Source organism: Rhinolophus hipposideros (assembly GCF_964194185.1).
Source record: "Rhinolophus hipposideros genome assembly, chromosome: 9".
NCBI lineage: Eukaryota > Metazoa > Chordata > Mammalia > Chiroptera > Rhinolophidae > Rhinolophus > Rhinolophus hipposideros.
The window spans coordinates 91,951,236-91,963,438 of record NC_138055.1 but is presented as its reverse complement, the minus strand read 5'-3'; the positions used below and the strand labels follow the sequence as shown (position 1 = coordinate 91,963,438).

Genomic DNA, 12,203 nt, shown 5'->3' with positions numbered 1-12,203 from the left:
GAGTACATGGAATACAGATCCTTTCTTCACATAGCTGCACCTCGTGATTCCTAAAGAAACCATTAGAGGACACAGAATAAGCCTTGGGCCAGAGAAGAAACGTCCCCAAGTAACCTCACTCCCCTCCCTCTTCTCCCCTGGACACTGAGCAGGCTCCCCTACAGTGCCCAGTCACGACATTTTGTTACACTAGACAGATAGATGAATAGAAATCTTTAGATCAAACCAGATCTCTTCAGAATAACTTTCAATTAAAAATATATATACCTAATTTCTAGTTTTCAGAGACCTCACCTCTAGACTTGTCTCCAAGGGAAATTGAAAGAACACAAATGGTTTAGAAATGTGGCTAGAATGTGGTCTTTCCTTGTTGCTGGTGACTTGGGGTGAGAGGCACAGGGCCTGTCCCACACCCCACGCCTGTCCACTTCCCCTTCCTTCTGGGTCTTCCTGTTCTGTTTGCTCCCTTAAATTTTATGTTGGTAGATTTTGGCTTGTCTGTTTGGTCTGAGTATTAGTCTGGCTGTTTTTGCTTAGGAACTTTACAATCCTTGAGATTCCCCAGCATTCTTCTGTGTTCATGCGTGTTGCATGTGAATGTACATGTGTGTGTGTGTCTGTGTGTTCCGGAGCTCAGTTCTTACATGCTGTTTTCTTTTTTTGTCCTTCATTCCTCCCCCGCCCAGTGTAGAGATACATTCTGCACTGTTTTTTAATAAAAGGCAGTCCCCAGCCCTGTCCTATGTATGTACACTGGGCCTGTCGGACCACAAGCCTTCACCCTATCACAGGCCCGCTTACCACTCTGCAGCACTGGAAACCAGCAAACCTGACTCCCTCGTCAGGCTGCAGTGTTGGTCATTGCCCCTGGGTGTGGTGCTGGGCACCTCAGCCTTCCGTGCAAAGGCTGCCTCACGTCAGGGGCACGGTGCTGATACTGAACAAGTAGGTTTCCTGGGTGGAGGAGTCAGAACAGTTAAGTATAAGCTTAGTCAACAAAACCTTTGGTTGGTCTTGCCTTTCTTCCGGCCACATAACCTGAAGGACACGGAAAAGAAAATCAGTGAAAGCCCCATTCCTGTACCTGAACCACCAAGAAATTCTCCCAGACTGAGCTTGTGGCTTTCTGCAAGTTTACTCTGGTAGGCTGAGCTTGGCACGAGCGGCAATGTCCCTACTGTTTCGTAGGAAAAGAATGAAATTCTGGTGGTATCTGTAGCATGAAATGAATAAAAGGCATCGCTGCCGTGCTGGGTCAATTACCAGTAAAAAAGGGCGGACGGCATTATTGCCAGAACAAGGTGAGGCAGGGAGGCCCACCCAGGCAGGGTGAGGCCTGCTCTCGGCTGCCCATGGAAACTGGCTCCTGCGGCAGGAAAATGGGACCTCAAAACGCACCTGAGAAGTAAGCGTGCCCCTTTCTTACCTGTGACACCTTGGAGCTTGTTCAGAGGCCAAAAGGAAGTCAGAGTCAAAAAGAATCCCTTCCTACGTGCAGGATTTTCCCAAAGTATAGCTGGAAGGGAAGTCATCAAACCTGGGGGCACTTTACAGGTTTGTGTATGTAATAAGCTGCGGGGTCTCCAAAGGGAAGTTGAGGGGCAATTTTGACCTCTAACAGGATTATACCATAGGATGTTTATGAGCCGGTTATTGGGAATTCTGTATTTTCATGTGGAAGTGCAGTTATAAATGGTAGCTCAGCTGTTAAGCCCATTTTCCTCCTAATGGCTCTAGGGCACAGTACTAGGCTCTGCCATTCTAGGTCCGACCAGTGTTTCCCTGGGGAAACGCAGCATTCCGGCCGGGACCTCTCCCTAGCTGGCTCTCCCCACGCTGCAGCCGCCCCTCCAGCTAGAAGCCTGTGGTGACGGCTGCTTTGTCCAACAAGGGCAACCAGGAGCCTGTCCCGTTGGCGGTGAGTGCCTGAGCGCCAGGCACGACCCCATGGCTGCTGCTCAGCTCCAGGTTGGCTCCCGGTTCTCCACTTTCCTTTGCTTCGGTCATTCTGGAAACTGGCCCACCAATTTGCTTTCCTGCTGTGACTGCCCTTATCTGTTGCCTCCAACTCTCAGCACTTCCATGCTTTGCCTCTTAGAGAAAACAGGGCTGGTGTGTAGCTAGCACAGTGCCACGTGGCATCCGAGGTGCTCCAACATCCTTGTATAATTTATTTGTCCTTAATATAAGCCCATTGTCCTTATCAGGTATTTCTAATTGTTTTTTGTTTAGCACCAATACAGAAGTCAGTGGATGAAATAGAAGCAGGCAGAACTGAGTGACTAAATTGGAGATGTGGCGCCTCAGGCCGACTCCGCTCACGGCCCATGCTGTCCCTGGTGTTCACTGGCCTTAGTCATGGCCCCTCCAGGCTTCGCAATCCCATCCTCACCTCTCCTTCTCTGCCTCCCAGGCTCAGGGCTGGGGCCTTAGGATTCTGACTCCCAAAAGGACTGAAGTCGGGTTTATGCACTTTTCCGATGAACACCCGAGATCAGTGTCCTGTGGGGTGATTTTTGTCCAGCCAGCCTGACATCTCATCCAGTTAGCTAATGGGGGGCACGGGGGTGTTTTGGGTGAAGTGTCTTGAGGAAGTTGGCAGAAGAGGGAAATATAGGAAGGACAGGTGTAGAGAAGGGGGAGTTGCCATATGATTGTTCTCTTCTCCCACCTGCCTACTGGGTCCCGGGCCAGCCCTGAGCGACACAAGAGGCTGGGCGTGGAGGAGGTGTCCAAGCAGGTCAGAAGCAAAGTGGTCATGTGGGGAGCACCTCCAACTTAGGAGGCAAAGCCTGCATTCAGGTCCTGGCTTCACTATATCCCCAGCCAGGTCACTTACCCTCCCTGGAGGTCGCTTATCCAGCCTGGCATTCTGAGTAGGCTCCGTATGACTTCTCTGCCAGCAGTAGCTGTCTGCTGTTAGATTTGTCTGGAGCTCTCATTGGCCCTTTAAAGAGGGCCGACTCTTAGTTCAGAATGGAAAAGGAAGATCTGAGTTTTAATCAGGCTGGTCACAATTAACCTCTTTGAGCCTCAGATACCTCATTTGAAAATAGAGATGCTAAGACCCATCAGGTCGCCACCTTGGTCCAATGTAAGGATCAAATGAAGTAACACATGTGAGAGTGTTTTGAAACTATTAGGCACTAAACATACTTATTTCAAGCCTCATACTAGAATCTGATGAAACATGCCTTACTGTACGATGACATTCAGCTGCTTTTCAAAATTCAGTGACACATGTCACCGACCCCCAGAGGTCAAGGTGACTGGGTGCCAGAGTTGCTGATGGTGGTCACATTTCAAAAGGAAATGTTTATTCCGAGGAAAAAAGTGAGTGTGCTGCCAAGGTAAACATTGGAACAGGTGAGCTTGCAGAGTGCTGAGGGCAGGCAGAGCCATCAGGGTGAGGCGATAGACCTGCTGGTAAAAGCCCCCGACCAGGACCAGACCCTGGGGTTGCTGGGGGTGATGACCGGAGCCCAGGGATGCAGATGGTTTGGGGGAGTAAATGTGCTGGCTGCTACAAAGAGGCAGGAACCTCGTCCCCTGGCACTGAAAGCCCTATTGTAGCTTCTATTTGCCATGACCTCGACCACGTCTTTGTCCTTAGAACTAGCGAACCAAATCCTGCATTTCTCACATCTCCAAAAAGGGCAAAGAAATGACAATCAGAACCCCTGCTTCCTTTGCTCATTTCAGATTTGAGTCTGGGTAGAACTCCCCTCGTCCAATGTTTCCAATCAGTTTTCTCCCCAGTTTCTTCTTTTTAAAACAATATGTATTGGGTGTTTTTCTGATTATTGAGGTAGTCTACATTAAGGAAATTTGGAGCATGTAGGAAAGTAAAGAAGAAAGTCATGACCATGCTTATCAGGGGGCAGCCCTTCCAGCATTTTACATCCCGCTTTCTGCCTCTTGTTATGAGAATTCTTTTTTTTTTTTAAACACTTACTTTACCTGATTCGCCTTTTCTAATTTCATTTCCTAATTTCTGTTCTGAATATTCTGTTACCTCACATTGTCTTCTGTATTGGAAAGAGTATATGAGGATGTGGTCTACATGAAAGAAGCTTTTAGAAGCTATATTTTGTGATATCCAGAGTGTAGAAACACATTTTTCAATATGCATGCAGGTACGTACTTTCTTATTTGGGGTGTGTTTTGGCATTGTGTCACTGTGCCTTTAACGAATATGGACACTCCCTGTCTGGTGTGACATCAGTCCCAGCAAGTGGCACAGAGTGCTTGTTGATGGAGTATTTCATGGGATCTATCCAGGTGTTCTGAGCACCAACACTTTGTAACAAAGAAGGCTGACTGTAGCTCAGCTATGAAGCAGTGTGTGTTTTAAGAAAGGAACCCCTCTCCCTACCCCAGCATGTCACCTGGTCACAGTCACGTCTGCGGAGAGCACGTTATAACCAGCGTTTCACACACACACTCTCACACACACACGCAGTCGCTGGCTTTGGTTTTGAAGTGTAGCTGGTATCAGACTCACTATGCACAAAGCACTATGGAGACCACTGTGAGGGTCTTGAAGGAAAGGAAAAGGTGGTGCCTGCATTTGCTCATCCAGTAGCCTGTCTCAACCAGTAGCTTGTCTGTTTGGCCCTTCCGGTGACTAAAACAGGGTTACTTATACCCTGCTCTAATTGTAAAAACACCCACTTACCTTCCCACCACCCACAGCTCCTGAGGCTCTCCTGCCTCTGGGGGTGGGCTCCATGTCTCCTGTGTGTGCCCCTGTGGTTCTGTGATGGTCCCTGCCGAGCTCCTCTCCCTCGTCCTTGAGTCACCATCAGACCTCTCTAAGTTTCAAAGGCATCTCTCTGCACACTGTCTTCTCTCAGCTGCCCCATCCACGACTCTGACCAACGTTGTTACTGTGGGTTTTTGGCATGTCCTGTCAGCTCCCTTTTGGTCTTACAGTCCAAAGTGTGGCAGCCTTCCTCCAGCTCTGCAGATGGAAGGGGCAGAAGAAAAGGGGGTGGTTGGCTCTCCCTGGCATGTGGGGGGATAGCGAAACGGATTGGTGGAAGTTGCTTCTGTGTGGACGCGTTCCCCCAACACACCCTGGCTTGGAGTTGGAAGCACTGCAGCTGTCCGAGCGCTAGAAGCCCACCCAAGGATGGGCGCTGCTGCCCTGTACACACAGCTGCCGTGCGTCAGCCCAGTGGTCAGCCAAAGAGCCCTCCTCGCCTCTCAGACACACCCAAGTGCAGTCTTACCGGGAGCACACATGCCCATGAACATAAACCTAGAGGCAGTTTGGCCACGTATTTACCCGTCTGCTCTACAGAGCAAGGCAGGCCTGTGCCAGGTGCTTTGGGCGGTTCTGAGGAGGGAACCCTACACCCTCCACCAAAAAAGCCACCCTGTATGGTAACACCCAGAGTCACCTCCCTCCCCGTGGGGACTAGAGGAAGAAGGAGCAACCCCGTACCTGTGAGCTGCCCGCCATCAGGAAGGACCGTGTGCATGTGCGGTCCTTTTTAAGCCACATGCCTACTTCAGGGACTGCCGGCCATGCCTGGGTCTGCTCTTGTCAGTTTCCATGCTGAAAAAAGGACTTAATTCATTTGTAGACTTTGTTTCCCTTGTTTCTGCTTTTCCATTTCTTGTATTTTTTCTTTTCCTCCTGTTGTTCCTTTCTCACTTTTTATGCTTTTTGTCCTCTGCTTGTTTTTTATTTCACCTTCTCCCTGTCCCTCTCCACTTCCAAACTCCTCCTCCTCTTCCGTTTGTCTTTCTCCGTCTCCTCCTCCTCCTCCTCCTCTCCCTTGTTTGGTCCTTTTTGAAGTTGAGCCCAGTGGCGGGACTCCACGGCGTAGACCTCTCTCCTTCTGCCCTTGCTGTGTCCAGGAAGGTAACGTAACTCCCTGACCTCACCCCACTGCCCCCAGGGCCATAGCAACATTAGTTACACAGGGACCCACAACCCAGCTCTTTCTTTCTCTGACACTTGATAGCCCTGTTACAAAACTCCATGAGTATGTGGCAGTTTCTTACAAGGTACAGTATCCCTTTGACTATCTCGGGAGGACGGGTACAGAGTGAAACCCGAGGGCTTTCCAGGCCACAGCACAGCATGCCACAGTATTCACCACCGTTTGTGGTTGGCCTTTCAGTCTCAAATCCAACAGCTCGAGGGGCCAGGGTCACAGGTGAGGCACGTCCCACCTGTGTGGCAATGATTTGCACTGGTGAGTCGAGGAATACTGTCCTTACAAAGACTGGTCTGCACAAACGCCCCACACTTCTTTTGCAAACAACCACTAAAAGCAAACTTCTCTACCCTGTGTCTTGCTGAGTGTGTGTGTGGTTTTTTTTTTAAGTTTGTCTGATTTGAAGTCTGTTGCGGTGATAAGATTGTCATTGAAAAGGCATGTGGGAAGGGGAGGGGGCGTGTGGTCATGACTAACCCTTGCTAACCTCTCTGTCCTCCGTGGCGCCCACATTTGATGTTCACCCACCCCGCCATATACCTTTGCTCATTGGCTGTGAACAGTCTCTACCATAGCTCATGAGTGGCGTTCGATGTCTCCCCCTGGAGTCCTGGGGAGGTGGGAAGGAGGGAGAGGCTTGCCAACTGGACAGCTTGCATGCCTCAGGGCTCCATCTTCCATGGCCACGTGGGCACACTGTGCAGAGATGCTCAGAAAGGAATGCATGGAACTGAGCTGTAGGCTGATTTAAAAGCCGAAGAGCCAAGTCTATCGGGCTGGGGGAGGAGAGCTTTGGCCCCCAGCACCTCCGCATGCGCTCCACAGTGGCAGGTTCCACCAGTTGGGAGGGAGCGTGCACCCTCCACAGTAGAACTCAGGGACAGGACTTGACCTTGGGAGCACAGCTGCATGTGCACTGGGGCCCAGCACATACATTAACCGCCTGCTTATATGAACGTAATTCAGAGCGTGGCCCCATTGAAAAACTAACTGGCTTGGGCCTCGTATGTCAAGCAAACAACACTGCAGAATGAGCTGTCTTTGAACAGTGTGCAAGCAAGTCAGGTGGGAAGAATGTAGGAAAACTTGGCACAAGAGTCGTCCCACTGGAGGGTGTACCCCGTATGTTTCTGGGTTTGGTCTTCACTGGATAGAGCATCCAACCAAGTGATTCATAAAATGGAAAGCCTTTGAAAGACTTCCCAGTCCAGCGCCTCTTCACTTGGGGCCCATGGATGGACTTCAGGAAGCCTCAAGTTCTATATGAAATTGTTGGATGTATATACATGCATTTTTCCAGGAAGAGAGTCCCTGGCTTTCCTGAGATTCTCAAAATGGTTTGTAACCCAAAAATATTGCAGGATGACTGACATAGCCTGTCTTTTGTCCTCGGGCAGGACCACACAGTGGCCTGAGCTGCTGTGTGCTCCGAGGACAGGAGTCTGTTCCCTCCTTGGGTGGCTTGATTCCTCGCCAAGTTCTTGCGTCCTCGTGCTGCAATTCAGTCCAGCATGGTCAGGCTGTCAGTCAGCCGAGTCAGCCCGCAGGCCCTGGCCTCGCCCTGCTGCCGGGGCTGCGTCAGAGCAGGGAGAGCCGCCTCAGTGAGCGTCTGGTCTGCTGGTGTTTCTCTGCCCCGGAGAGAAACCTGACAGCTGTTCCGTGCAAGTCAGCGGGGAGAGTGTTTGTTCAGGGTAACAGAAATGACATGACCTCAGTGCCAGAGGCCCCAAGGGGGCAGTGCCCAGAGAGAGCTGAGTTAGTGTGACTTCAGAGGAGGCAGAGTGTGGTGTATAAATTCACATGTTCCTTCATGATTAGGCTGGTTTCCTCAAAGCAGGCCTGTTGATAATACGTAGCAAGTACCAAATAAACATTAAATGAATGAAAGAAAGAACAAAGGAGGACAAAGCACTTAACACATAGCAGAGGAAAACCACTGAGGAAAGAGGTCCAAACAAGCAGTGACCAGTTTGCTGAGGGGTGAGAGCCGGGCCCGGGAAGGATAAGTGGGAAGCGCAGGCCCCCCATCGTCCCTGGGGTGGGGGAGGCACCCCGACCACAGCTGCAGGCAAACAACCTGGCTTGGGAGTGTTCCGGCAGCATCTTGCTCGGCTCTCTTTGCACATTTGCCCCGGTGTGACGCTCCTGGTGGACGGGTGGGCAGCAGACCTCCCCGCACCTGACAGCCCTCTCTCTTCGCAGGCATGGGCAAGAAGGATGACCCCAGGCTGATGCAGGAGTGGTTCAAGCTGGTGCAGGAGAAAAACACCATGGTGCGGTACGAGTCGGAGCTCATGATCTTGTGAGTGGCCATAGACTAGGGACCCACGGTGGGGGGGGAGGGGGAACAAGCTCAGTGCCTATCACAGCAGGAGCACAGCTCCTTCGTGGTTTAGGGCATGAAGACATATGGTCCCCAAGTCACCATTGCTATCTCCCTGCCCTTCCCTGCCATCCAGCGCCCGGGAGCTGGAACTGGAGGACCGGCAGAGCCGACTGCAGCAGGAGCTCCGGGAGCGGATGGCGGTGGAAGGTAAAGGGGTAAGGGGCGCCAGGGTGGGCTGCACTGGGGGTGCAGGTGTTCTCCTGCTTCTGGCCCTGCAGACCTAATGTCTTTGGCAACTGCTCAGATCACCTGAAGACGGAGGAGGAGCTGTCGGAGGAGAAGAAGATCCTGAACGAGATGCTGGAGGTGGTGGAGCAGAGAGACGCCCTCGTAGCTCTGCTGGAGGAGCAGCGACTCCGGGAGAAGGAGGAGGACAAGGATCTGGAGGCCGTCATGCTGTCAAAGGGCTTCAGCCTGAACTGGTCCTGAGCTGCCACCCACACTGGCCACTGGCCTTCGCACCTGCCTGACCCGGCGGGCTCTCCCAGACCCCCGGATCCGAGATCTGAGAAGGCCTGGCACCTCCTGGGAGTTCACACTCAGTGTCCACGTGCCTCTTGAAAGTGGGTCAAGTGTCTGCTCTGGGGGACCCCAGGTGAAGGGAATTACTGAGGTGGCTTCGCCTCCTTGGAGAGACGTGGCCTGACTTCCTGCTGGCTCCAGGGAGAGACGATCGTGGAGCATAACGTGGGGGAAGAAAGGCCTGCTCGTGCCCTGAGGATGCGTGGTGATGCGTGCTCCTTGCACAGGCACATTTGATCAAAGAAGGATGCTGCCCCCTGTCAGAACCACAGCCCCCAGAGTACACCCCACAGAGAGGAGGGGGCAACTGTCTTCATGCTCCCTGAAGCCCACCAAAGAAGTGAAGGAAACAGCCCAGGAAAGCCACATGTGACTCAAGACCGAGAGAGGGGCCATGGCCAATCAGAGTGACGGCTGCCCCAGCCTTGCAGGAAAGCCAGGGGGGCCAGCTCCTGAGTTCATTATGCAAGTAAGGAGGACCCAGGAGGGGCCTGCTCCCCGGCCCACTCCACACACTGGACTATGTAGCCAAATGCCCCAGGCCTCTCTCTGACTGTGGCCTGAAGCCTGTGGATTGCTGCATTTTGCTTTTATGTCACAACCATCTTAACACTGGAAAATGCTGACTTTGGAGGACGGATGAGGCTCTACATTTCAAGCCCCCAGTTGACAGACAGGCGTTGTCATTGTTCAGGGCTTAGGTCGGGGCAGGAGTCATCCTCCTCGGTATTTTTCCTGCGTTTGCACATTGAAATGAAGCTGACAACCTGGCAAGACACTCGGCCGCTTTGGACGCTTTTTGTCAATTAACTTATTTTTTTAAATACTTGAAACGAAGCAACTTCATTTTTATATCTGTACTAGAGACACTGATCACCTGGCACCTGCCGTGGAGTGACAGTGCCCCATCCCAGCCTGACTGAACACTGTCACAGCCATCTATTTATTAGCCTTCTTCCTGGTGTTACTGCCCCAGCTGGCCTCAGCGAGCAGCTGAGACCCTCGTGGGGACCCCTGCTCACCGCTCTTCTGTCCCCTTTCTGTTTGTGGCCAGCCCCTCCTCCTTCATCTAGCATCCTGTTCTCACTCTGGCACCAGACTTTATGTCCGCACCTCCCACGTGTCAAGGAGACATTTCAGCCCTATCTGAGGCCAGACCAGCAGGCATAGATACCTCCTCTCTCCCTGTGGGAACACTGGCTCTGCAGAACCCATATTTTTTCTGCTTGGATGATGGGGATTCAGCTTCCACAACACGTTTATTAAAGAAAGTTGGGGTGGCTCTGAGGCTGGCTGAGACAGTGCCTGGTAGGGCCTTGTCATCGATCTGGCTGGTGACGATACCTCAGCCCAGCCTCAGGGCCACCAGGTAGAAAGGCAGGTGGTGCAGCAGGTATGGGGTGTTGGTCGGTCTCTCACAGGTCGCTCCAGCCCAAACATCCCAGTACCCAAGTCTTCATGAGGAGACGGGATGCTAAGTACCTTGTAACCAGCTCTTTGGGCCAAACTCTGCTCACTTCTCATGATTGAGCCAGAGGCTGGCTGTGGATAGCTCACAGAGCCACTGTCTGAGGAGACCTGGTGGGGCAGTTTTTGTCCAGCCACAGAATTTGTACACAGTTAGCCCAGGGAGGAGGCCCGCCAGTGCCAAGCCAGTCTGGGAGGGTCCTCCAGCCAACTCCTGTGGGGACGGGCCAGTGTAGAGACCACAGAGGCCCGGAATCTCTAAGGCCGCCTGAGGGCAGGATGGGTCGGGCGTCCATGCTGACCTTGGAACTTCCATGGGGAACACACCGTGCCTCAACTTGAACATTCATTCTCACTACAGAGGAGCAAAGAACCCGTCTCATTCTTCACTTTGTCCAAAAGTTGCCATCTCGCTCCTGTGAAAATCCAGGAGGCGTGCTGCTAGCAGCCCTGTGCTCTGACTTCTTCACTTCCTGTTTGCTGATGAGGCAGGCAGAGTCTGTTTTTATTCTCTTTTCTTAAAAGGGGGAGGGAGTTGTCGTAGATTCCATCTTTAAACCCCAATCTTTCAATAAAATTCAACTTGAGAAGGACCTTCATCGCCGGCGTGGCCTTTTCCCTAAGCCTCCCCCTCTCAGAGACCATCGTGCCTGGCCACGCCCTAGGAGAGCTGCCTCAGTCCCTGTCACTCCTAGGAACCCCGAACAAGGAAGTGGCTGGGGAGGGGTGTGGCTACAGTGTCCTCCGAATGGCCTGATGGAGCGGGAGCCGCAGGTGTTACTGTTTGGGCCTTGCTACATCCTCCACAGCACGCACTGCTGCCTTCAGCCACGACAGAGGGGACTGAAGACTTCGCAGAGAACCTTCTAACATCCACAAGCCCGTCAGATGTTTCCCAGCTCTCCACTCCCAACAGTATCACAACTTCGGTGCTAGTAGGGCACTTCTTTTTACAGCTCCCATGTCAAAACCACTAGTTTGCAGTTTCTTTAGTACCTGGTGACATGCTTTCCAGCTCTGGAAATGCATGCAGCCCCAGGCAGGTTTTCTTCCTGAGAGTTAAGTTCCCTTGAAGGTGGGGGGAGCAGGATACGGATTTATCTGAAATGCCAACGGCCAGGTGAGCTCGCACACAAGGCCGGCCAACCCAGCGGGCAGCCAGGCTCAGCATCACGGAGAGCAGGCAGCAGCTGGCGTGCCTCCCTGCAGTCAGTCACTAGCAGTGGGGCGGGCCACTCATGGTGTGGGGTTCTGAACTGCTCAGACGACACCTTTGGGCCTTTGTCCCCAGGGGCCATTCTCCAGTGGTTTTCCAGCCGGTGATAGACTGTTTACGCTTTCCAAAGAGAAGAAAATTCTCAGTGAGGCAGGAAGTGGAGAAAATGTAAAGAAAAAATTGCAAAGGTGGTAACAACTGAGCTACAAAGGGGAATGGGCCATTTCGTGTGCAGTAAAAGTTTTCAAAGAAACAGTGTATTTCTTAAGTGGTTGTACTGGACTTGGCAGTGAGCCAGGATGCATTTCTGCGTCCACCACCGGCCTTTTCCAGGTAGGGGCATCTGTGCAGGGCACTGTATCCAGTGTTGTGTGGGTGTGTACAAGGTTGTTTAAAGAGGACAATTTTATTTTTTTTAGTTTGTGCTTTTTTTAGTTTTCCATGTTATCCTGGCTCAGCCATCAACTGTCACCGCTTGAGAAAATGTCAGAAGCAACCCAGTGTGGTAAGAAGCTTCTCTTCAAAACCAAGTCTCAGTACACCCTCGTGAAAAGAAGAAGCATGTCCTAGAGAGTCTCCAAGTCAGAGTGACCCTGTGTTCTGGCACCCTTCCTTGCCGGTGCTGCTTCTGGGCCTACCTGGGCTCTGGCCTTGGACAGCT

At 52.1% G+C, this 12,203-nt stretch overlaps 1 protein-coding gene across 22 annotated transcripts in view; it reads left to right on the top strand.

Annotated features, from left to right (window-relative positions):
- MICAL3 (microtubule associated monooxygenase, calponin and LIM domain containing 3) overlaps positions 1-11,788 on the top strand; it is a 215,832-nt gene extending 204,044 nt beyond the window's left edge. For 16 of the 22 annotated variants that reach the window (XM_081058151.1, XM_081058146.1, XM_081058150.1 and 13 more), the window contains 4 exons: positions 5,807-5,872; positions 8,154-8,253; positions 8,411-8,484; positions 8,582-11,788. In XM_081058151.1, coding sequence (XP_080914277.1) covers positions 5,807-5,872; positions 8,154-8,253; positions 8,411-8,484; positions 8,582-8,766 — 425 coding nt within the window. In that variant the 3' untranslated portion in view covers positions 8,767-11,788. The remainder of the gene's footprint in view (positions 1-5,806; positions 5,873-8,153; positions 8,254-8,410; positions 8,485-8,581) is intronic. The other 6 variants (XM_081058147.1, XM_081058144.1, XM_081058139.1 and 3 more) reach the window with 1 other exon arrangement.
- Positions 11,789-12,203: the final 415 nt, after the last annotated feature.